Source organism: Hemicordylus capensis, chromosome 5 (genome assembly GCF_027244095.1).
Source record: "Hemicordylus capensis ecotype Gifberg chromosome 5, rHemCap1.1.pri, whole genome shotgun sequence".
Lineage (NCBI taxonomy): Eukaryota > Metazoa > Chordata > Lepidosauria > Squamata > Cordylidae > Hemicordylus > Hemicordylus capensis.
The window spans coordinates 125,621,279-125,646,781 of record NC_069661.1 but is presented as its reverse complement, the minus strand read 5'-3'; the positions used below and the strand labels follow the sequence as shown (position 1 = coordinate 125,646,781).

Here is a 25,503-nt window from a genome sequence, read left to right as displayed (position 1 = left end):
TATTTTGACTCTGGTGCTTTCATAACCCAAGTTTAGCAATGCAGTGGAAGAAAAACCATAATAATATAGCGTCTCCTCTACCTCTCTTTCCCAGCTTGAGTGAAAGATGTCCTTTAGCACTAAAGGAGCTAAACCAATGGGATGTAAAACTAGCTTAAGCCAGAATTCAAAAATAATAATCCAAGCTCTAGCCTCCACTTTTAGCAACTCTGCTTCCCACCGTAAGACAGCCCTAGGCATGCAGCTGGGAATTTGAAAAATATTATTTAGGAAATTAGATTGAACTGCTTCTAGTCTGGAAAAATTAGAATATATGCACAATTGCACTCTTAATAAGATTGAATTGCCTGTACGCTCTTATTTGCATTCTGCTTAAATATTCTCTCTGTGCAGATCTACAGCCAGAAGCCTGAAATACTACACCAAGGTACTTAAATCATTTTACTTGTTCTAACTTAAACCCATTTATTGTCCAATTGTAAACTTCTGGCCTCTTCGCAAACACTAAAATCTTGGTTTTCTTATAATTAATTTCCAGTGAGTGCTCCTTTCAGGAGGAAGCAAAAGAGCACAATGCTCTTCTTAAGCCTATCGGAGTTTGCAATATAAATCGCAAACAGAGTTTGCGGAGTTTGCAAATAACGGCGTCATCTGCATACAAGATGATAGCAAGATGCTTATCCACTAATCTGGGGGGTTGATGGTCCAAATTATTTAAATATGAAACAAGGTTGTTAATATAAAAGTTAAACAACAGTGGAGCCAAACTGCATCCTTGTCTAACTCCCCTGAATGTTAGAATTTCCTTGGTGAGGTACCCCCATGCACTGCAGAGCACCCTTATATGGGAGTTTTCAAGTAGCTTAATTATCAAACATAGTAGATGGTGATCTATTGATAAATTTAGCAGCTTATTCCGAAGTTTCTCCCTGGGGATCAAATTTAGAAAAACCTGCATAGAGAGCAGAAATCAACAAAACCTGCATACAGAGCAGAACTAGAGTTAGAGGAGTATTTTCCTACTATATGCTGCAAAATTTCGACCAGCATGAAAGCCAAACTGCTCCTTAGCCAAAATGTTTTCTGTTTTGAACCAGTCAAGCAGTCTCTCATACAGAGTTCTCTCTAATTTTTTTTCATCTGTGTGCAGAATGAGTTTTGTTCTGGGAGGGCGTATCAAGGCAATGTGTGTGTACATGCATTGAGAGTGAGGCCTTCCTGATTCAACCTGAGTGGAATCTAAAACTGACTGAGCGGACAACAAAAAACTTGTGAGCACAGGCATGTGCGAATGCCCTAGAGGGGACACTGCTCTCATGCGTACAGCTTACCACACTGAGCAGACTAATAGGTCTGCAGTTCTCAGGGAGCTTCCTATCACTTTTCTTATAAATTGGAATAATTACTGCCACACCCCAGTCCTTCGGAACATGAGCTGTCCTATCTATGTATGAAAATAATGAGGCCAGGACCAGGGCCCACCATGCCAGATTATGTCTAATGACCTCTGCTGAGATATGGTCATATCCCGGAGCCTTGCCAGGTTTTAACTGTCCTGCCAGGGCTTCTATTTCAGAGCAAGACACAGGAGGCCACTCTGGCAGCTGGCCCACATCCAATATTGGGGTTTCTTCATCTCTTTTATACAGTTTACGAAAGAGTTCCTCTCAAACCAAAGCGGGGAATCGCACAATTTGGGTGGGCTATCCCACGAGATGGATGTAGGGCAATCATAAGCCAAAACAGTGAAGGATTTTTAGATTTTGTAGCTGCTATCAATTGTTGCCAGGCTACACTCGTGGCATCTCTCTTTTTATTTTTCAGCAACTGCTTATATTGTTTTTCCTGAAGTATGGTGCTCTGGAGGGAAGCAAGGGAAGGGCAATCCCTGTATGCTTGATAAGCATTAATAAGATATCTTTTAGCATTACTGCAGTCTTTATCAAACCAGCTCTTAGAATAAACTGTGGTCTTGTTGGTCTTTGGGGGTCTGGAGCAGGTCAATACAGGCTGAAGTGCCTGAACAATCTTATTATAATGTCTAAAACACCATCATCTGTCTCATTTGTCAATACCGAGTGGAGAGAGGTAAGACTTTCAGATCCCAGCATTAACCCAACCTGTTCCTCCAGATTATCAGACCATCTAACCGAGGAGAAACACACCTCCAAATCTAAATTTGAAAGATGGGCTGGTTCAGCAAATAGTAGGCTTCCAGAGAGATTCAGATTAATTCTCCAGGGAGGTGACTGCTCTCCGGGTGACTAACAATTTTAAATTTCTAAAAAAATTAAATTTAAAATTTTTAAATTTAAATAAATAAATATTTCTTTTAAAATATTTTAAATTTAAAATATATAAGTAATTCAGGAGATATCGCCATATAATCAGTTGTAGAAAACCTGGAACTGAGATTCCCAGATGTTGTTGACTACAACTCCCATAATTCCCAAGCAAATAACATTGCAGCTGAGGATTCTGGGATTTGTAGTCAGCAACATCTGGGAATCCCAGATGTTTCAGATGAATCCCAGGGTCTGGGTGGGCCAAAACAAGCTCGGACTTAATCCCTCCAAGACTGAGTTGCTTTTCCTTACTCCTCGATCTGGCTAGTTGCCGAGTCGGAGTCTCTCCCTGGATGCGGTTGCGCTGCCCTTGAAGGAGGTGGTCCACGACTTGGGGGTCCTCTTGGACTCGCGGCTCCTGCTCGAGCAGCAGGTGGAGGCTGTGTCCAGAAGTGCCTTTGCCTAGCTTTGGCTGGTTCACCATTTGCGGCCCTATCTTGACTGGCAGGCCCTGGCAACGGTAACTCATGCCCTTGTCATCTCTCGTCTAGATTACTGTAATGTGCTCTACCTGGGGTTGCCTTTGAAGATGACCCAGAAGCTTCAATTGGTCCAGAATATGGCGGCCCGCCTGCTTATGGGCGCTAGGAGATATTATAGTATGACACCTCTCTTGCGGTCGCTGCACTGGTTACTTATTTGCTGCCAGGTCCAATTCAAAGTCCCTGTTCTCACCTTTAAAAACCTTTAGGGCTTAGCACCTGCTTACCTGCAGGACCGCCTCTCCCGGCCAGTCCTGTCCTGTCCTGTGAGATCTTCTCAGGTTGCCCTTCTTTCGGTCCCTGGTCTCAGAGAGGTCCATAGTACTATGGCCCATGGAAGGGCTTTCTCTGTTGCTGCTCCTTCACTTTGGACTTCTCCCCCCACCCCAATTCTGTCTGCCTCAGCCTTTTCAGCCTTTAAAACCTTATTTCTTTTCCTCCAGGTGTTTGCCCATTTATTTATTTGTTTGTTTGTTTGTTTGTTTTAAATCTCAGGTGCTGTTCCTGTTTGTATACCGCCCTGAGTCGTGTGGATTGGGTGGTATATTAAATCTCTTAATAAATAAATAAATAAAATCCCTGTTAGAGGGAACACAGCCTGACACCCCTATTCTACACAGTTGGATGAAAAACCATTGATGTCAGTGGCTGCAGACTTGATACAACAAGATTTATTACTGCATGTATACGCATGGTCAGGGTTCCTAGATGCATGTACGCTACATTAGTGTTTAGACATGGATGTGTGGCCCTCAGTTTACATGTTTGCTGCTGTATCTGCAGTTGTGTTTACTCTGTAAGGTGTGGAATTGTTATTTAATTGTTAAGTAAGAATGTGTCCAGACAGCAACATCTCCTATGGTGGATTTAATAGCACTAAACTAGAAACGGAAGAAAAGGTGATATAAGGAAGAGTTATGAATTAGTACAGGATTTTGTGCTAAAGTTGTGCTACCTATGCTTATGATCTGCTTCTTGAACTAGCCAGTAGTGCTAAACTTACAGGTGACCAGTATCTTTACAGCTGAAAACACCATGGAAGCGATTTTAGCTTAAGAAAAAGTTCTTTGAAACTCTTTTGTGGCATTTTTGGTAAACCAAGTTAGGCTTATAGCCCAGAAAAATCCTATCCTGTCATTAAAAACCTGACCATGTTTGTGCTGTAGAAGTTATCTTTTCATTGGTCTGTGCAGCCATAAAAGCTAAAAACAGGCACGATGCAGAGGAAAGTTCTGCAAAGCCCTATACAAGGGAACAGAATAAAAATAGTGATCTTCTACTGGTCTCATCCATTTCAATGGGGCTTGTGCATGGAAACTTCCTACTGGAGTGTGACAATACTTCTTAAAAATAATTATTATGACCATCACAAATCTTTACATTTTAAACTTTTATATATCCTGAAAATCTACTATATTTCTAATTAAATAATGAACAGCCTGCTTAGAAAAGGTGCTAATTTGTAAACAAATGGAAAGATGGATTGGCAAGACAAATCCATATGGTCATTTCTACACACTACTCTTGCTTTATCACCAAGAGGCCAACGAGTACTCAACAGTAATCAGAGTTTACAAAGTTGCTGACTCCTCCCTAATACATTTCTGCAAATTGAAATGGTTATTTTAGCTATAATTTCTAAGGAGAAGAAAGTTGGCCATGTTTTGCAGGTTTTTTTCCATGTATTGCTGGGAAAAGCTGGCATAGGTCTGTGTGCTGTTGCAAGCCTGAGAGTAACTATAACCTCCATGGAATGTTGGGAATTCCTACTGGTTGGTCTCTGTAACGGCTACAGGGGAATCATGGCATGGTACGCTTGTCGCACAGGATCCCGATGAGGTGGTTGTTTTCTGTAAATGTGTATGTGGGTGCTTTGTGATGATCAAATGCTATTATTAATTACTCTATACTTGGCAATTTGCTGGGCTGATTCCCTTGGGAGGATATTCCTGAACCTTTGGCTTTATTTCTATCCGCAAGGGGAAGTCTAATGTATAAATGTTTCCAGTTAAATCTGATTAGTTACTTCTGTCTTCCCTGTTGATACCTTGCCATGGGAGCAAAGACTTTGTTGATTTCGAGAGAGTTGGATACCTCTTTGAAGAATATTGTATGCTTTCTCTTGTGCCTCGGACATTATTTATTGGATTCAGGAAGGTTTCCGATCTCTCTCTCTCTCTCTCTCTCTCTCTCTCTCTCTCTCTCTCCATATATGATTTCAAAATGGGATTTCCCCCCCCACCCCCACCCCACTGCTCTTCTGGATCAGTAGTTTTTAAACTGTGCTCTGGGAAACTCTGGATTTCTCAGTGCGAAGGTCTGTTATAAGGAACAAGCTTCCCTTGAAGACAATTTATCCATCACTTCTGGTCTTCCTCTACTATGCACAGTTGCAGGGAAGTTTTGGGTGAATTCTACAGTTGATATGAAGCAACTGCAAGGCATAACAAATCTGAGCAATGTTTTGCTATGGAGAGTGGACCAGAATATAATGCCCTATGTAACACACGGGGTCCTCTGGGTGAAGAACATTTAAAAACTGCTCTGCTGCATCAATGACTGCCACAGTTAAATATGAAAACTGAGCAGCAGGGAACTGAATCCAATATGATTTCCTTTGGGATAGCTTGTGAATAAATTTGGTCATAACTATCCAATGCCCTTCCTTCCTCATCAACAGGTACTCAAGATCAACAGGAGATTGGGAATAAAAATGCTAATATTATAATGCCCTTATACAAATTTATGGTGCAGTCACCGTATCTTAAGGATATTGTAGAACTGGAAAAGGTGCAGAAGAGGGCAACCAAAATGGTCAGGGGCCTGGAGCACCTTCCTTATGAGTCTAGGCTACAGCCTCTGGGGCTCATTACCTTGGAAAAGAGGTGACTAAGGGGAGACATGATTGAGGTGTATAAAATTATGCATAGAGTGGAGATGGTAGAGAGAAATTTTTCTCCCTCTCTCACCACACTAGAACCAGGGGTCACCTCGTGAAACTGAAGGTTGGGAAATTTAGGATCGACAAGAAGAAGTACTTTTTTACACAGACAGCACAGAATTAATCTATGGAATTCTTTGCCATGGGATGTGGTGATGGACACTGGCTTGGATGGCTTTAAAGGGGACATAGACAGATTCATGGTGGACAGGTCTATCCATGGTTACTAATCTGGTGGCTGTGGGCCATCTCCAGCCTCAGAGGCATGGTGCCTCTCAATACCAGTTGCAGGGGAGCAACAGCAGGAGAGAAGGCATGCACATACCTCTTGCCTGTGGGCTCCCCAGAGGCATCTGGTGGGCCACTGTGTGAAACAGGATGCTGGACTAGATGGGCCTTGTGCCTGATCCAGCAGGGCTGTTCTTATGTAAGGGCCAAGCATAGCTCTGGGATTCAGGCAAAATCCAAAGGGGATCTGATTTCAGGAGACCAGGATCTCACAGCCAAGAGTGCTGCACAGACCGGGCTAGGGAAAAGAGCTGGTGTAGAGGTGACAAGCGAGACAGGACCAAAAGTGCAGGCAAAGCAAAATGGAGGTGCCAATGCCAAGATGTGACGACACGCAGCTGGTGAATATGAGGAAGAGACACACTGATAGATTGTGTCTTGACTAGAACTAATCAGTAGTATGCCCTGAGGTAACGTGCTGACCACATCTTTCTGAAAAGGTGGACAAAAGGGACAGAACAAAGAATAAATCTTTGTCCTATTCAAATTTGCTGAGTGTATTTCCTTTCTGTACAAAGGGTGAATAGATCTGGGAGACCTGTGTGGGGCGAAACGTAATGGGCACATCAGGGCTTAGCGTGCGTGTGTGTGTGTTTTAGAATACCTTCGGAGTGACTAGGAATGTTAACAAGCTAACTTTGCATGCCCTGAGCCAGCCATTAACATGCTTGTTAGCCGAGAAGATGACCTGTTATCGCTCCTTCCTGAGGAGGTGATAGCTTGACCTGATCTGATGTGCCAATATAGGAATAATACTTGGCTAATTCTTGAAAAGGATAGCACTTGATTAACTCACATCTACTCTACCCTGAAAGCAATCAAGGGGGACAGCACTATACTATGCTTCTGTTAAAGCAAACAAAGCAAAAAAGGGCCTGTGTTTGAGAAAGTCTGCTCCAGCAGGTGGTAATTTAATTTTCAGAGTGAGCAGTGGCTAGAGACCAATTAACCCAATGCACAGGCATTTTAAGAGATTTCATCTCTGGCTATCTAATCTACCTAGATTTAAAGCCTGCCCCATCTCAGGGGCTTGAGATGGGTAAGTATTTTTAAAAATTATTTTCTACCCTGTCTTTCCCATTCCCTGGTCATCTATCGATCCTATCTGATAGACCTATCTGTCTGTCACTTCCAAATGTATTTGGCAAGTCTCCAGTGGAAGAGAATTCTAAAGTTAAGAGACAGCCACTGATGTTGACTGCCTGCATGCCCTTGCAGTCCTGACTTGACACGTAGAGGGTATTCTTGAGAGAGTGTTCAGTTATCTTAAACATCATGGTAGATCATAGAAGTGTAAGTTGTTGCTGAGGTCTGCTGGACCCAGGCCATTTGTAACTTTATAGATAATCTTCAGCACCTTGAATAGAGCCCATTGGGCAAGGGGAGGCATTGGGGTAATGTCCTCCTGATGACTCACCCACATCAGAAGAAGCATTTTGCACCCACTGGAGCTGGTAAAAAGCTCTCTTGGCCATCATTGTAACATAGTAATTTGACTCATTACCACAATCTTGTCTGGATTTAATTTCTGTTGGCTCACCCACATTCAGTTGCCTGCCATGGCCAGACTCTGTAATACTGAAGAATCTTTCAAAAAACGCATTGCATTAAGTTGCCTGAAACCCAAATACAACCAGAATATGCTTATAAATAGAGATTTTCAGTTACAGGGTCATACTAAAGAACAAAGTTCTGTGCGTATCACTGTCCCTCCCATGACCACCTCTGCTCATCAATCGTGGAGGCGCACCATGAGTGCAAGCAGTGGCTAACCTGAGAGCAAATTGTGAAAATGTGCTGGGCTGTCTGAGCAGTAGTTGTCCTTCGAGGATGAAGAGGAAAGTGCATTCTCTTGTTGAGCCTTATTCCAAGCTTTTAATTTCTTGCTTTCTTCCCATTTGCTTCCAAATAAACTTCACAATTTACTGGCCTGTCTGTCCATACTTAATCTGTTTTTCATTTGTGGCACATTAATGGACTGAAAGAAAACAAACAACTTTCAGTTAAGAGAAACTTCCTTGACTATTCATCTGGGGATGATTCTAACTCGCTGCCCAGTAGCTGGTTACATGACTGCATTTTCTTTCATCATACAGGAAACTGACCAGCTTACTCTAGAGAAGTTCCCTTGCAATACATCATGTGAGCTCATGCAAGGAAAGGAAAGGTTGTGCCATTGAGTCATTGTCGACTCCTGGCGACCACAAACCCATGTGGTTGTCTTTGGTAGAATACAGGAGGGGTTTACCATTGCCTTCTCCTGCGCAGTATGAGATGATGCTTTCAGCACCTTCCTGTATCACTGCTGCCCAATATAGTAGTTCCCCATATTCTGGGAAACATACCAGTGGGGATTCGAACCAACAGGCTCCTGCTCTCTAGGCAGGTTGCTTCCCCGCTGCGCCATTAGGTGGCTCATATGTGTGGTCATAGCTGTACTGAAATGCAGTTCTTTGTGTTTTGCAAGGTCCGTCCTTCTGTCCTCAATGGAGATCGACTGCACTGGTCAAGGATGAAGAGCAGCCCTCACAGGCCCCTGATTCTCAAGAGAAGGAAACTGTCTCTCCCAAATAATGATGCATCGAGCACCTTGGCACAAGATGAACCAGGTGAACAGAGTAATGGGTCCTCTAATCAGGAACACTCAAGAACAGATGAGCACAGCACAAACAGAGAGGACCCTGGAACCCAGGAAATCCCTACAGGAATTAAGATAATGAACCATCCCACCATGCCAAATACACAGGTGGTGGCTGTCCCTGCCAACACAGACATCAAAACTATCCTCGAGGCTCTGACAGCCAAAGGAAAAGAGTCTGGGTGCAATGGGCCTAACAAATTCATTCTCATCAGTAGTGGGAGCGGCTCCCTCAACATGGAAACAAGGGCATTTAAGAATCCGTTGAGATCTGAAGATGAGCAAAGTGTCACCAGTCAGAGGGCACAGGAAGAAGAAAAGGACAGTGGGCAAAACTCTGGGACAAGGGAAGAGTCAACTCCTTGGGCCTCCGAGTCACAATTTCTAGAAGAACAAGAACAGGAAGGAAACAGTATGTAGATCTTTTCCTTTTGGTATCTAGCAGTTTCTGCCCTAGGGAACAGTGGATAGTTGAACTGTAGGTGTATCTTTGGGTGCTAAAGCCTACGGTGATTAAAAGCTGAAGCTCTTCAACAGTCCATTGCAGTACTCTCATACATTTAGTAACGGGAATCAACTGTTAGAACACTAATGCCCAAACTGTCTGCCAAGGCACAGTAGCATGCTATAAGAGAACTGCTGGTGTGTGGTAAGGAATACCATAATTAAAGCCTCTCTGAGCCCAAAGTACCGCCCGCAGGCTGGCCCTTGTATCTCTGCATGATTCACTGTTCTGGGCTTGCCTCCTTGTACTGACTTTGGAGTACCAACTAATGGGAAAACAATAGTGAGAGGGGTAGTGGCTAACATTCTCTGCTTCTGGGCTTCTCAGAAGCATCTGGTTGACCACTTGGGAAACAAGATGTTGAACTAAATAAGTCTTTGACCTGATTCACCAAGGCCGCTCTTATATTCTTAATGTTTGATTATATGTGGATACCAAATGACCCAATTTATACTTCCTGCAATGCTGATTAAACAGACCCTAATTACAGGCTTTAAAGCATCCCATTACTCATGTTATCAGCCATTAATTAATTAATTAATTAATTTTTATTATTATGAAAATAATTCTTAATATCTTTCATTGACTCATGTATTGAAGTAATTAAACACCCATATCATTTCCCCCCTGTTCCAGATCACTATTCCAGCTCTTAAATGGGACATGATCTGAAGTGGGGGGCAGGGGGAGGACCCAGTAGTGCCAATTTCTGTAGTGATAACTTTATTTTATATACGGAAATGAAGGTAGACTTCCTCACAGTGCAGAGATGCTGCATGCAAAGCACTTTCACACCTTTTAGTAACCCAGAGTCCCACTGTGTAGATGGCGGGTGGCGGGGAGTGATTTTTGCTGATTGTTCCTTCACCTAGAACCATTTCTTAACATGAAAATATGTCCCTGAGGGCTGCACAACCCTTAGGGACACATTTATGGGTGTTAAAAAGCGCTCCCAGGGGAAGGAGAGATCAGCTTACTACTGTCAGCAGCTGGTCCATCCAGTGTTGAAGTATAGCTGGCAGCGTGCAAGCAGGGAATAGAGCAGGGAACGGCAGGAAAACAGGGTTCAAGGCAGGAAGCCAGTTTGGGTCGCAGAGGCCAAGACACACGTCTGAAAACTCCTCGGCTCAGGCTAGGGGCTGGTAGATACTTCACGAATGAAGTGTGTTGTTTCCCAGTGCCTGGTTGCAGACTTGATTTTATAGCTAGGCTCAATGGCTATCAGCTGGCATGGACTCAGGATCTGTCAACCCTATTAAGGAGACGTTTGCTCCTTCCGATAGTCTCCAGCTGGTGTTGGCGTCTTGTAACTCTCCTTTGTAGTGGAATCAGAGGGGGCTCCCTCTTTAACTCAGGTTCCTGCTCTCCACTCCCCATCTCCGGTGCTCTGACTGCTCTGCTTGTCCTGGAACTGCAACCGGTCCTGCTTCAGCTGTCTCTTGTGGACCAACAGCTGGGCTCTGCCCTTCAGGTACCCCTGCAATGGCTGGAGGACTGACAGATTCCTCCTCCCCTTCGCTGTCTGACGACACAGGGGCATGACAACTACTGTATTTAATGGAATACAAGACAACTCTGAATTTAAAATGAGCTCCTTTAAAAATAGGGATTAAATGCAGATTATGCGTATATTTAGGGGAAATAGTCTGAGATTCAGTATAAATACAGTAATTGCAGCAGAGGAGCTTTGTGCACAGCATCTCTGCACATTAAGTGAGGAAGTTGGCCACTGATATAAACAACACTGAAACAGGACCTGTGTCTATTTGCATAGTGTGTGTTCCCTTGAGCCCAAGTTAAAGAACTGCAAAGCATCTATTTTCCAGTCACCTAGCTATGTTTCTGATTTCTTGAGAATTTTATTAGTAAACTCCACCCCTCCCACAAACAGCCTCTTGACCATTTAGAAAGGGCTAACCGCCATATATAAATCTCCTGTCAGTAACAGTTCTGTATCCCTGAATTCCAATATATCTTCTAGTAAATACTGATAAAAGCTTAATAAGTTGCAATTAGGTCCATATAAACAAATCATAGTAATAAGAAGGGAATGTAATATTCCTTAACCATCATATATATCAGAGCTTTGAGAATTCCCAGGTGTCGGACTTGACAGCAGGGTTTGAAATTTAGTATAAATCGCAGGTTGGTTAGATTAATTATGTTTGTAAGGGTTTGAACTTATGTTTTGATTTATTATCATAGCAAGGGTAAATTTTATAGTTGTTGATTCACGAAGAAATGTGAGCGGGAAGTCCTCCCTTTTTGTGTGTATTTTTAATGAATGATAATATTGTTATTCTTAAAATCAATAAAAATTGAATTTGCAAAAAAAAAGAGAGAGAGAATTCCCAGGTGTCTGCTCGTCTTAGTGCCTGAAAATTTAAGTGTAGCACCTGGGCACCACACTTAACCAATGTGACCAGAAGGAATGAGTAAACAAAGTGGGGAAGTCGTCCCCCTCACTTCTGCTCACATCAGTCCATCGCCTGCCTGAGCCAGACAGACACAACCAGGAGAAGCAGTGAGCAAGCAAGGTGGGATGGGTTGCTCCTTCCTCTTCCTGGTCACATCTGTCTGCCTCTGGCACGTGATGGACCAACCCGCCTCCACTTTGCTTGCTCACTCCTCCTGGTCGTGCCTGTCCATTGCCTGCCTGAGCCAGACAGATGTGACTAGGAGGGGTGAGCAAGCAAGGAGGTGAGTCCACCCGCTCCCTATGGAGTGGAGTTCATTACTGGGGGTGAATGGTAATTCTCCCCACCACCGCCACACACCCACCCATGCAACGGAAGGCAGCCCAGCTCCTAAATTTTGGGATTGGCTCTAGAGCCAAGGAAAATTTGTTGAGGCCTTATCTCCCTTCTTTATCTGAGAATTGCCATATCCATAATGCAAGGGCTTTAGTTCTGAACTTCAGCTTTGCTTCTTCAGTGCCCCTGAAAAAAGATATCCACTCAAAATGCATGGGGCCTACATTGAACCGTATTTGAGTGCACCACTGAGGTTTTGTCTTTCGTTGTTTCCTTATTGGTAGCCTGAATAGATGACACCCAGGTTTTGAAACGACTCAGTTGATTTGACTCAAGTGGTGTGATCAAAACTCCATTGAGGGTCTCCAAGGTTCTGAGATACTTGATCTTTGAATTTAGCTTAACGAGCAGGCTTGAAGCCTCCTCTTGGGGATTTGGGATGGCATAATGACAACCATGAGTTTGTATCCATCCAGACAGTGGGGAAAGCTGTAGCCTGGGCAGCAGTCTGACTAACATCCAGTGGTTGGGCACAATGAGCTCCAGTGGACTGAACCCTTGCAATGAGAAAAAAGAAACAGAGAAGGAGAACTTGACTCCCAAGCAGAAAACAATCAAGGTAAGCAAGGTGCATAGTCAAACAAAGCCCAAGGATGTGGAAGCTAAAGCATGGGACATTCCTAGGGCCTCCCAGCTGCATGATACTTTACATCCATAGGTGCCTCAGGAGACAAAGCAGCAGAGACTTCTCCCATCCATTCCCCGGCTTCCATATTCTGGTCTGACCCCCTCTTCTGCCCACTATGGTGAGGAGGGCACCAGGTGAGGAAGGGAGGCAGACAAAACACCACAGGAAAAATGGGTGGGAGAAGCCGCCAATGCCTCTCCTCCTGAGTCAGTGGTGAATTTAAAAGTACAAGAGGGATCTCCAAGTTGCACCCTGGAAATCCTGTATAGCTAAGAAGACTTGCTGCAAGCCATTTTGACAAGTTGCATGCTGGTCAAATATCTGATCGATCGGTCAGATATTGTCATTTGATCACATGTCATCTGAACAAGCCCAGATATTGTCAGATATTTCATGCAGGCAAGAATGCTACTGTGTAGAGGGCAGCTTTCCTGTTTTTGTTTCATTCTGGTGTCAATTTTTAGGGCTGCTTGCCTACCAGCTGTGTTGCAGGCAAGGTGAACCTGTGCAGCAACAGTTGTTCTGATCACTTGCTGGTCCTGCAAACTTTAGAAATGATACCTACCATAGTTTAGTTATCATATTACATTTTTAAATAAACTTAATTTCTTGGTTTCACAGGAACAGTAACTCGTTTGTTTTTCTAAGCACCACAATTATCAAACCTGTTGAAGATTAACTTATTTTTTCTTTGTGTTGGTTTTATGAAATGTAATGCTTTAGAGCACAATCTTGTAATGTCTACTCAAAAGTAAGTCCTATTAAGTTTGATGGGACGTGTGTATAAGATTGCATCCTACAAACAATTTTTTGATTGGTCAATTGAACATATCTTTTGTGACAGTTCAAATGAACAACTCTGCTTTTGAATATAATGTACATAAATTTATATTTGTGTGATATTGTTTCAAATTATAACTGTTTATAACTGTTAAAGAAATGCTTGCAACTGTTAAAAGAAAAGATTGTGCCATCAAGTCGGTGTCGACTCCTGGCGACCACAGAGCCCTGTGGTTGTCTTTGGTAGAATACAGGAGGGGTTTACCATTGCCTCCTCCCATGCAGTATGAGATTATGCCTTTCAGCATCTTCCTATATCGCTGCTACCCGATATAGGTGTTTCGCATAGTCTGGAAAACATACCAGTGGGGATTCAAACCAGCAACCTCTTGCTTCCCCGCTACACCACTAGGCAGTTGTTAAAAGCAAATGCTTATTTTCTTGTTAAATTTTTTATCCCATTCCCTTCTTTCATTGAGCTTTGGGCACTGTACACTGTCTTTTTCTCTCACCACAACCCTGTGGGGTAGGTTTGGCTCAGAGGCAGCAACTTACCCAGGGCCACCCAATGAGCTTTTTGACTGAGCAGGAATTTAAACCTGATTCCGGTTAAGTACACCACACTATGAGGCTATTCTCATATGCACCCTAAACCAGGCTAGGGAAGCCCAGCCTGGGTTAGGCTGCACATGAGAACTGCTGGGATTGGGCCTGATCCCAGTGGGCAGTGCCACCTAGCCCCTCTTTTAAGCCCAGTCCTTAGCCAGGGTTAAGGGCTTGAGCAAGACCTTAACCCGGCCTCCAGGATTGTGTGTTCACTGGGACTATGTTTAGCCCCAGCGGACACAGATATGGGTGCCTAGAGCACCCATCTCTTGAGGGAATCCCCAATGCATTGTGCATGTCGCATGGTGCATTGTGGGATCTCCGGAAGCCAGGACACATTGTCCTGGCCTCTGGAACTCCACGCTGCGGCACACAGTATGGATCATCGTGGCGCGCAGTCCACACTCCCAGCAACTTGGCAGCAGTCGTCGGGGTGGGTGGGAGATGAGTTTAACCAGCTTTCCCACCTGCCACCCCCACCCGTCTGGTCATGTGAATGACCTCTATGTTTTCACATTTTTCATTGTTAGGTAACTTTTTTTTTTTCATTTTCACATTTTCACATTTTTCATTTTCACATTTTTTTAAATTTTCACATTTTTCATTGTTAGGTAACTTGGGCTTTCCTAAGCCTCACCATTCATTTGTTTATTAAGAATACTTATATACTGCTTTTCAACACAAAAAAGTTCTTAAAGCTTCCATAGCAAAGAAAAGAGATGATGGCTCCTTGTCCCAAAGGGCTCACAGTCTAAAAAAGAAACATAAAAGAGATATCAGCGCCACTGGGAGGGACGCTATGCTGGTGTGAATGGGGGCAGTTGATCCCCACTGCCAAAATATAGGAGAGCCACCACACTAAAAGGTGCCTCTTTGCCCAGTGAGCAGGGAATTTAACTTCAACTAAATTCACACTTTAAATATCTGGCAATATTTGATCAGTCAGTTAGCTATTCCTGTCCTACTGAGAGGTCCAGTTTGGTTCAGCGGGACCCAGAGGGCTTTCTGTGAAATCTGTGCCTTTCATATTGTCGTCGTCTTTTCTTCTCACCAGGCTGAGGAAGGTTCCACAGCTTCTTCCTGTACTACCTCATGGCATGAGTCCTTTTCTGAACGTCCGCCCTACTCCTATATGGCTATGATCCAGTTTGCCATCAACAGCACTGAGAAGAAGCGCATGATGCTGAAAGACATCTACACCTGGATTGAGGACCATTTCCCTTATTTCAAGCATGTAGCCAAACCAGGCTGGAAGGTAACCAAACATCTGGCCTTCACCCCTCTCCCTGGCAGCCCCTCGTAGGGAAGGATGGAGCCGGGGTCCCTCAGGAGCTGGGAGCCCGGGTTCTTTGAACCCATCCACTCAATTATAGCTACATCCCTGTACCCCTGTTCATGGTCCCTGCCTCCCCAGTCTCTGAAGGAGAGAGTGTACAATGTACAGACAGCTGCCGTCTGTGGAGAAACTGTCCTGGATTATTGCAAGAGTAGCTCTGTACAATTCACATCACCAAGGGCCATTTGTATTCACTGTTCCCTCTAAGGCGTGCGCATGTGCTCACAAGTTTTTGGAAGTCTGCTCATTCATTTTAGATCCCACTCAGGAAGGCCCCACTCTGAATGCAGGTGTGCGCACACTGCCTTGATACTGCCACCCAGAACAAAACTCGTTCCACACAGAGATGAAAAAAATTAGAGGGACTACTGTTTGTATATGCAGTGTCTTGCTGAATGACCTTCAGCATTTGAATGGTCCTAGTGGCGTGTGTGAATTGTCTCCATTGAAGAGGGTTGTGCTTGAGGTGACAGAACTTTCCTATCTGTAGTGTTTTGAAGTGTGATGGCTGCTTCACATATGCAGATAGCTGATATTACAGCCATGAAGTGATGAACATGTATATGTGAACTAGGCCTTGGTCCAGGTAAGTAAATTCAGATAGGGAGAGAACTGCATGGAATACATGAAACATGCGTGGCTGTTATTAAATAAGAAAGTGTTAGCAAAATCTTTGGTAATTATCTAACCATTTCTCCTTCATCTTGACATGTTCTAGATACTTCAGAGTGTTTGGGAAGATTGGTGATTATTATTTATATAAAGTATCATTCAGAGCCCATTCACTCAATCAAAGGACATGCTGGGGAGATGTCAGAACATCTGTGGAAGACATCCTGATAAGTGCACTTTGGGTGCCCGCCCCAACCCCCTGTTTCTTCACATGTGCTGGGCCAGTATCATTTGAAGCGGCCAATTGACACAAAAGAGACAACAGAGGAAGGGGAGAGAAACTGAAGTAGCGATATACAGGAGAAGAATATGGGATTTTTTCATGTATAGGGATTTAAGCTTAGTTACTGTGGGGAATGGTGATTAAGCGGTTGTTCCAAACACCTCACAAAAAAGGCAGGTTTTAAAAAGTAAACGGAGAGGCATCAGGCAAGGATGCAGTTCCAAGCGTAAGGGCCAACAAGGGAGAAAACACAGAGACATCTGAGGAAACAGGAGACCTGTGGATGGTTGAGAGTCATGGACCTGGAGTGGCTAAGGTCATGGGAAGAAGTATAATTGAATAGGGGATGGAGGAGGGAAGGAAAGGAGGAAGGGGCAAGGCCATGGAGAACTTTGAAGGTAAGTACAAAAAGCTTGTGGTGGTAACTAGAATGAATGGTAAATGAAGAATACAGCCTGCTTCATTCATGCATGGTCATTACTAGATAACTCCAACATCATGAAGGTTTGCATATGTGAATTAGCCATCACACATCAATCACTAACAGAACTCTCCAGTCACCAAATGTCCCCTCAAATACAACTCCTTTCATTAGATCACACATTCAGCTACCTATAATCATTCATTCTCTTTCTCTCTCTCTCATGTGTTAGAGGCCAGGAACAATTTCACTTTCGCCATCTGCTAATCATGTTAATTAGGCCATAGATGTACGTACAAAAGGATGAAAATCAAAGCGTTTCAGGGTTTCCAGGACTTCACCTGAATAATTCACCTTTGTTCAGTAACTGAAAAATTTTTCCTCTCCCATCCAGAATTCCATACGACACAATCTTTCCCTTCATGATATGTTTGTTCGGGAGACATCTGCCAATGGCAAAATCTCCTTCTGGACTATTCACCCTGAAGCTAACCGCTATCTGACACTGGACCAGGTGTTCAAGGTGAGTACCTTCTAAGACAGAAAATATGTTTGCTCCCCAATTCCTGGACTCTGAAAGGCCTAAGCCGTGTTTTTATGTTATCAAAACTGAGGACGCTCACATGCAGCATCCCTTTGAGTGCACTAGCAACTGCGCCCCTGAGTTTAAGCGGTCTGAAGCACCCCGCCCCACACTGTTCATAGTTATAGTGTTTGTCTGCAACGACCAGATAATTGTGGTTCATCCTTTCAAAATGCAGCAACCACAGAAATTGGCCCCTTTTAAAGTATGGCTATTAAACAACACTAAACCATGGTTTAGGATAATGAGCACACATTTCAGGCTTGTACACTCTCTCCTTCCCTTTTCCTTTCCTCCTTCCTTGCTTGTGGCAATAAGAAGGTTCTGCATCTAGTTTAATGGCTGATCATGGTTTGCCATTTTGTCCAAGCCAGATCAACTATTATTTGTACCAACCATGGTTTTCCTGCAAAGCAGGATCAGAGTCTGGTTTGCTGCTGAACCAGCCATGGAAGTACTTATTGACTCTGTGATTCCCTCACAGAGGGAGCATGTGAGCCGGAGGCAATACTGCATCAATGTATATTTTGCAAGCCCAGAATTAGTGCTTAATTGGGATTCTAATTGAACATAATGAAGATCTGAGCTTTAATGTAAAGGGGTATAGTCCTTATGGGTAGGCTTGAATGTGTGTGATCATTGTTTGGTGAAATTTAAAGTGTGTCATCAAGTCAATTTCGACTCCTGGCGCCCACAGAGTCCTGTGGTTTTCTTTGGTAGAATACAGGAGGGGTTTACCATTGCCTCCTTCCTTGCAGTTTGAGATGATGCCTTTCAGCATCTTCCTGTATCGCTGCTGCCCAATATAGTACCAGTGGGGATTCAAACCGGCAACCTTCTGCTTGTTAGTCAAGCATTTCCCCACTGCGCCACCTTAGGTGAGGTTAATCGCTTCTGGCCTTTAGGAAGAGCTGTAAAAGAGCCTTTGGTCAGTAAAGGGATGCTGTACATCTGGGCAATATAAGCTGCTGGCTGCAATATATTGTGTTGTTTCTTTTTTAGAGAATTGAGTTTATTTTTATTGGTGAGTGTGTAAGGAAACACAAAACCAAGAAAAACTCGTTATTAAGCTCCTAACTTTGCACTCTCAGCCTGGTTCATACTGAAAATTCTCACCAAAAATGGCAGTTATTACTTGCGATCATCCCAAATGAGCCATTCTACTTTTCTTTTAGACCTCTAGGCATTTGGAAGTGGCTTACCTCCTCATATAAAACCAAACTATTTGACTCCTGTACTACAGTAATATATAGTGCAGAAGAGTGATTCAGCTCATAGGTACGCACAATGGTTCAAATTCATAGGCCTCTTAATACAGTTCATACAAATATTATTTATTATGATTATTTATTATGATTATTTATTATTATTACAGATTGAGGTAAAGGGTGTCCACCCAGCCATAGTGTCATGGACCAGTCAATGAAGCTATTCTCACACTCAGCCTAACCCAGGCTAGGGAAGCCCAGGCTGCGCATGAGAACTGCCAGGATCAAGCCTGGCGGTGCGGTGCTGTCAAACCCGGGGCTTTCTGCCCTGGCTTTTAACCAGGGCTTAAGAGTGCACCCTTAACCCTGGCTAACTGCTCGTGTGGTCACCTGGGCTGTTTGCAGCCCATGCAGGCACAGAGACAGGTGCCTAGAGCACCCAGGGGATTCCGTTAATGCACTGTGTTCATTGTGCATTGCATTGTGGGATACCCGATGCCACACAGCTCCTGAGACTGCAGGTGTGTGTGTTAACACCCGGACCATGCAGCTAGGGTAAGCCAGCAATCGTCTGGTGTGGGCGGGGGGAGGTCAATTCAGCACAGCCTTCCCCCTGCCCTCCCCACCTCTGGTCATGTGATTAGCCTTAATGACTTACATGTAACAGTGCAAGAGGCAGGGCCTGTTAACAGCCAATTGCGAAAGCTTATTCTAAGATGAGGTTTCAAGCACACTAGATATGGAATCATTATTTGTCTTATTTCATTTAGCCATCTTTTCTTTAACCATTTGCCTGGTGGTCACCACTGGATTCCACTACTGGTGGAATTGTTTGGGGGGTGAGTGGCACTGGAAGAAATTATGTATTTTTAAAAAACTGTTTGTTGTCATGTCTCTGTAGGTAGTGTCTGTTTCAGCAATGCTTAATAATATTGCTAGCAGCCGACTTGTCCCAGCCATAATTTATCCTAGCAAATGACCCCACAGTGTGATGCAGAGTCATTTCCTGGCACATTCTAGAGAGGGGGGAAATGGTGACCAACATAAGCTGGCCACTGGGAATGTTATTAGCACTTCAGGGCTGTTGAAGCAGCCTCTGCCCACAGAGGCATGGTAGCCTGCCATTTACATACAGTGTTGCCAGGTTTTGTGTGGTGGCAATTGTCAGAGGTTGACGGGCTGTGAGCCCTTTTAGCCCCAGTCTGAATTCCGGTGACTTTGGATAGACTTTGTATTTGCTCGTGTCTCCCTTTTCTTTGATTTTATTGTTCTTAATGCCTTTTATAATTCTTGCTTTTATTGCTTTTTGCAATTTTTAAATGGGTTTGCTTGGTTGTATTAATATTTTATGCCCCCCTATTGATCATTTTCTCAGTTTTTAAAATCTTTTATAATAGAAATAGTATTAGTTAGTTTATTATCCTTTTTAAAAGCTTTTTTAGTATTAACGTGTTATTAACATGTGATTATTTTATCTATTTTATAAACATAATCATTCTTAGTTTTTGAACTTTTTGTGAATTTTATGATTTGCAATCCATAATTACTATCAATCCCTTTAACACTTAATCTGTATATGATATTTTATGCTGGTCTCTGACCGTAATAAAGGTTGAATTCACAGAGGCGTGGTGAAAAACAGTTTTAAACATATTTAACCTCTCTAATGCCCTCAGATCCTGCAAGTAAAAAATGTGTGGGTGTATACATTTGGAAGGCTTGATTACAAGGTTGGCATTGAGTATTCTGCCTCTTTTCCATGATGGAGCTAAAGGTGATATAAGTGGGGTTTACAGATCATCTCAGATCTAGGCACTAACCATAGATTCAGAAAGACTGGGCCTTCAAAGCATGCCCTGGAAGTGATTAGTGATTATGACTTCAAAGTGTGTCCTGACAGTTATTAATTAAGATCAGGAAGGACAGAATTTCTATTTTACACTTCCCTGAGGTAGTCTGACAAGAATGAGGAAATTCCTCTAGAGCATTTACATCACCTATAGTTGATGGAACAACAATAAAGTAGGCCAGCGGGAGTAGAGAACCAAGATTTGTTGCTTTGGTGGCAGGTAACAAAAGCCATATAACCCTTAGGGCTGACTGTTTGCTGGCTGCCAAAACAGAGTTTGGCCCTTTTAAAATGGAGCCAACAATGTCAAACAGATCAAAGCCAGGTTCATCATGCGGAGTTTGGTTTTATGGTTTTTATTTTATTTTTTTGCAGTTATGTCATTTCTGATGATAGTTGTGAGCAATCTCAAGCTTGTAGAGACACAAATATATTAAATAAATAACCTTTTTAAATGTATGTCCTTCCACAAAGCTCCATTGAGCCCTCAGGATAGGCTTAGAATGTTTGTAATAATACAAATGAGAGTATCTCCCAGTTAAACAAAATCCAGTCAATTCATCACATGGGTTTTAATCTTTTAATTATTAGATTGAGTCTGCATATGGAGGATGTAATCATTCTGGAGAAAAAAGCATTATTGCTTCATTTTTAGATTATGCATGCATTAGCGCAGAAGAGGCATTCCCTCCTGTGTAAGAGAGAGGAGGAATACCAAGATGGCATGTGCTCCCCACCCCAACATTTTTGGTTATTTTTAATATATGTCCTTATTGGGAAGCAACATTTAAAATAAATGTTAATCAGGAACATCTTTTAGACCAATCTGACTAATCCACTAAATGAGCTGGGCAACGTTGCAGCTATAATAAAAGCACATGGCAACAATAAAATCAAATGAAATAGAGCAATTTTAGAAATGGCTAAAATCAAAACAAAAGCAACTAAGAAAATCACCCCTTCTCAGGTTAAAAATCAATAACCAAATTCAAAGTTCAGCCACTGCCGCTCAAAGCATATCACAACAATGTTATCCTCTGAAACATATAACAGAATAGGTTAAAGGTATTCTTTTGGGAGGGAGTTCTAAAAATGGGTGTTTAGAAGGCCCTATTTCTTTGTCGGGTAATGTGAATAAGTATGCTGTGTGCTCAGCAATCTCTCCTCAGACAAGGATGCTCTTCAGATCACAGGTAGTTCTGAATTAGTTTGCTAGTGAGCGGAGCACTCAGCATATTTTCTTACTGAGAACAGGCAGGTAGTTCTGTAGTTGTCTTTTCTGCCTGAGTTTGTTCTCCCACTTGATTGATAACTTCCTTTTTATTCCTTTTGTATGCTTGGCCTCCACCAGCCATTGGATGCAGGGTCCTCGGCATCACTCGAGCACTTGGAATCAGTAAGACCTTCCCTCCTGGCTGGGGGCTTGGGCTTCTTTCTTCCATGTTGTTGGTTGCTGCAGATGCATAGAGGATGCTTTACCTGTGGGGACTGTTCCCATCCTGCTGCTTCCCCTTCTTCCTCTCTCTCTCTCTCTCTCTCTCTCTCTCTCTCTCTCGTGCTCAGTATTGGGGGAAATGCCTATGACAGTGATCCTCACTATTTTTCAAGCAGAGGCCACTTTGGCAAAGCCACACTTCAAATTGAGAGCCATTTCTCACTGTATTGCGTTGGGAAGGGCTTCATTTTCTAGCACTCCGTGCACACCTTCCAAAATAATTGAGGGGCTCCAAAGGGCTGTTTCCCTTAAAGAAGCCCCACTGAAGCTGGGCAACATACAGAACTGCACTGCGAAAATGGTAGCCTCTGCATGGTGCCAGGGGGACTATGCAGAGTATTCAGCTTTGGCCAAAGCTTCTCACAGGTCCAATAAACCATTCGTCAGGGAGCCACACTTAGAACTGTCGAGGGCTGCCACTGGCTCTCAGACCTTGCAGTGAAGAACAGTGGCCTACGAGATATACTAACTGGATTGATGGATAGATATTTGTAAATGTATTCATGCCATATTATCTGGGGAACCCATGTCTTAGGTACAAGCAAGCATATTTTTAGGATTTCTATTGTTACTGTTATTCCAATTGGCTTAAAGTACAAAGCAAGGTGAAATTACCACTCATCCTGGCAAAAATATCGGTGTATCTTTCTGGGGTGCTTTCAGAGACAGAGAGAAGCAGGAGGCATGTACTATACATAAACTCTTTCTTAGGGATGTGCACGAAACAAATTTTGCATTTTGTTTTGAGCTCAAAATGAACCGCAGATGGCCAAAAACTTTTGAATTTGTTCCGTCAAAACAGCCAGCCTTGACAGAACAAACATGGAATGTTTTTAGTGTTCTGGCCATAGGGAACAATGGGGTACTCTAAACACCCCATTGTTCCCTATGGTTAACTCCTAGAGACACCAAAGTGAATGGTGTGGTAGGGCATGATGGGTACTATCTACCACCCAACCCAGAAAAGAAATGGGCAAGCGGGCAATAAAAAAAAAACCCCTAACCTTTCCCCCAAACCCCCATAGGAACCTATGGGGAGTTTGGGAAAAGATTACAAATTAGTTTAAAATCATCTGCTTGCCCATTTCGCTTGTGGGGAATCTGTCCCTCGCAACACAGAACACATATTTCAAAGTCAGGCCAAAAAAGAATCACTGATCCAGAATCCACTGCTAGCCACAGTGCCTGCGCTGCAGTAACATCACTGGCAGATCTTTTCCCTTCACCCTTGGGTCACAGAGGCAGGACAAAATATGCACTGCTGAATCACCCAAGGGTGTCTTGAGCTGATCCATCATTCCAGTCCTCAGCCAACCTGCCAAGGTGATTGCTTCCCCAGTGTTCAGTGTGGACTGGAGCTTACCCATTGTCTTCTCTAGGAGAACAGCGGCGGGCAAAGCCTGGCGCAGCGTTGCTGCCTCGGTGCACAAGCTGTTTGTGGCAACAAAGAACAGCTCTCGAGTGCTCAGAAATAAGGGCTCAGTCCCGGGTGGATAGGCTGCACACTTCCAAGCCACGCCTCCTTGCCAGGCCGTGGATGGCCAGCTCTTGCTCCCGCAGGTGCTGAGAACAAGAGAAAGTTGGAGTTCCACCGGGTCGGAACATCCTGACAGATCAGGTGCAGTTTGGCCGAGCACAAGCTGCCTTTCCTTGAGCATCTACCTACCCTTCTTGCTCCAGCGGAAGTAAGCTGCTATCCTGCGGCACCTGTCCACAAGAGCAGCCATGGCAGCAGCAGACTGGCACTCAGTAAGAATGTCTTGCCTGGCCTTAGCCCCAGAAAGGCCAAGCGCATCCCACCTGAACAGGTTCAGAGTGTGTGCCACACAAGGGATAGACACAAAATGAAGCTGCTCAGATTCCTTCACTATGTTCAGAGCATTGTTGGTCACCATAAACCCCTGGTGAAGATTTGACTGCCTGGACAGCCATCCCTCCACCTGGCAATCCATGGCCACCACCAACCCATGTGCCATGTGGTTAGTGTCTTCCATCTCCACATGCAGCTGAGCCTACCTGTGCTTTGCTACATGGGAGGGGATGCCTCCTTGCTCTCCTGCCCCCACTAGTGCACCATGAGGGACAGGAAAGAAGCATGCAGCCCACTGCTGCTGGTCTGCAGATCGGCAGTGAAGTGCATGCTTGTGTCAGGTGCTGCTGCGTGCAGCAGTCCTGACATGGCCTCCCTGCACTCCAGTACAGGGAGGGCACCACCCACCTGCTGAAGGTGGTGCATGAGGGGATCTTGTCGCATGAGGGCAAGCAGTTGGAGCAGCTGGTGGAAGCCGGTGTTCTCCACCACCTGGAATGGCTGGTTGTCCAAAGTGATTGTCTTGGCAATGGTCCAGGTGATGAGATGAGGCTCTGGGCCACCAGACCGCTTGCCCACTGACTGCACCCACCACACAGGCAACTTCCCCTGCTTGGGAGCTGGAGCAGGTGCCTTACCATGAGTCGAGGGCACACCAGGCCTATTGTTGCCGACAGGGACCCCTGGGTGATGCCGTTGCAGATGCTTCAGCATCCCTGACATCCCAAGATGCTTAGGGTCCTTCCCCTGCTTACCTGTGCCCTGCGGTAGGGTTGGGTCACCATGGGTTGGTTCTGCATGGCGGAGCTCAAAGTTGTCCCATACCACCCTGCCATTGGAGCCGGTCCAGCCCTGTTTCGGTAATGGTGGTACTGGTGCTGCTGGTTCCTTCTGGGGGCTGCCGCCACCAGTCTGTGACTGACAAGATCCAGGAACTGGAATGACTTCCTCTAGCTCCTCCTCAGTCTCAGACCGTGGGATTGCACTGCCAAGGAGGTTTGGGGAGGATGGTGGGACTGTGTCATTTGGGCTAGCAGCCAACACAATCTCTTCCGCTGCCACAAGAAAAGCCTCTTCCCTAACAGGGGAGGACCTCCCCTCTAATTCTAGCCCTCCTCCCAAAAGGAGAGCCCGCACAAAATGGGGACGACTTGAGGAGTAGGCCTCTCTGGCCATTGCCCACCACAACCAACATTACCCCTCCCCCTTCCTGTCACTCTGTTCCTGGCTCTGCCTCACACCCACACAGACATGGTTATTTTTAAAAGGGATGTGGGGTCAGGAGTGGTCTATTTGTGTTGTGTGCACCACACACAGTGCTAGCTATAGCGCTGTAGTGAATAGTACACACACAGAAGCTAGAAAAATTAAATCCCCCCCCCCCAAAGAAGCAGGCGTTATTTCTCGGGGGGGCTTTTGGGGGTGATGAACAACAAAGGGATAAGGGGAAGGAGATTACTGTGGCCTCTCCTAATATAATCCACCCCTCCTGTCCTACGGTCCTATGTACCTAGTACCTCATCCCTTCCACAAACTAGGCCCTATTTAAAGAACTCTAACCTGACCAGGGGTGGGTGGGGTTGTTTACCTTCCGGTATCTTCCACTGGAGTCTAGCCAAGTGCTGCTCTCCAAGGCACCCAGGCCGAGCAGACGCTGAGACACAACAGCTGGGGGTAGGGCAGTCAAGCACCAGGTGAACACCCACCCACCCAAAAAGAAAAGGGTGGGGGGAGGAAACAGAGAAATCCTGGCAGGCTGCTCACCAGACAGAAGTCACAGCCTACAAAAATAAAAAATGAATTCCAACCCAGGCAAACGGCAGCAGCAAAGGTGCAACTTGGAGCTGCAAAAGGAAAGGGGGCGGGCAGTCTGCACAGCA

General features: G+C 44.4%; 2 protein-coding genes across 8 annotated transcripts in view; one reads left to right on the top strand and one right to left on the bottom strand.

Annotated features, from left to right (window-relative positions):
• FOXM1 (forkhead box M1) overlaps window positions 1–25,503 on the top strand; it is a 44,085-nt gene that overhangs the window by 2,961 nt on the left and 15,621 nt on the right. The window contains exons 2-7 of one of the 6 annotated variants that reach the window (XM_053256634.1): window positions 394–427; window positions 8,524–9,106; window positions 12,429–12,571; window positions 15,081–15,281; window positions 17,073–17,201; window positions 21,670–21,714. In XM_053256634.1, the coding sequence (XP_053112609.1) occupies window positions 8,569–9,106; window positions 12,429–12,571; window positions 15,081–15,281; window positions 17,073–17,201; window positions 21,670–21,714 (1,056 nt within the window). In that variant the 5' untranslated portion in view covers window positions 394–427; window positions 8,524–8,568. Of the gene's footprint in view, window positions 1–393; window positions 428–4,606; window positions 4,688–8,523; window positions 9,107–12,428; window positions 12,572–15,080; window positions 15,282–17,072; window positions 17,202–21,669; window positions 21,715–25,503 lie in introns of those variants that run through there. The other 5 variants (XM_053256631.1, XM_053256636.1, XM_053256637.1 and 2 more) reach the window with 5 other exon arrangements.
• Window positions 20,894–25,462, bottom strand: LOC128327619 (uncharacterized). 2 transcript variants are annotated; one of them, XM_053256642.1, is made up of 2 exons: window positions 24,379–25,462; window positions 20,894–21,771 (listed from the first exon to the last, which is right to left on the bottom strand). In XM_053256642.1, the coding sequence occupies exons 1-2, from the start codon at window positions 24,797–24,799 to the stop codon at window positions 21,560–21,562; spliced, it is 633 nt and encodes a 210-aa protein (XP_053112617.1). In that variant the 5' UTR covers window positions 24,800–25,462; the 3' UTR covers window positions 20,894–21,559. The 2 variants fall into 2 exon arrangements, with proteins under 2 accessions (XP_053112617.1, XP_053112619.1); XM_053256644.1 differs by lacking the exon at window positions 24,379–25,462 and adding an exon at window positions 23,177–23,694.

Excerpts from the sequence above, each read along its gene's own strand:
- LOC128327619 (XM_053256642.1), bottom strand. The coding sequence starts at position 24,799 with ATGGCCAGAGAGGCCTACTCCTCAAGTCGTCCCCATTTTGTGCGGGCT. Across the intron at positions 21,772-24,378 it reads AACCCTACCGCAGGGCACAG|CAACCAACAACATGGAAGAA; the intron begins GTAAGCAGGGGA and ends ATGCATCTGCAG.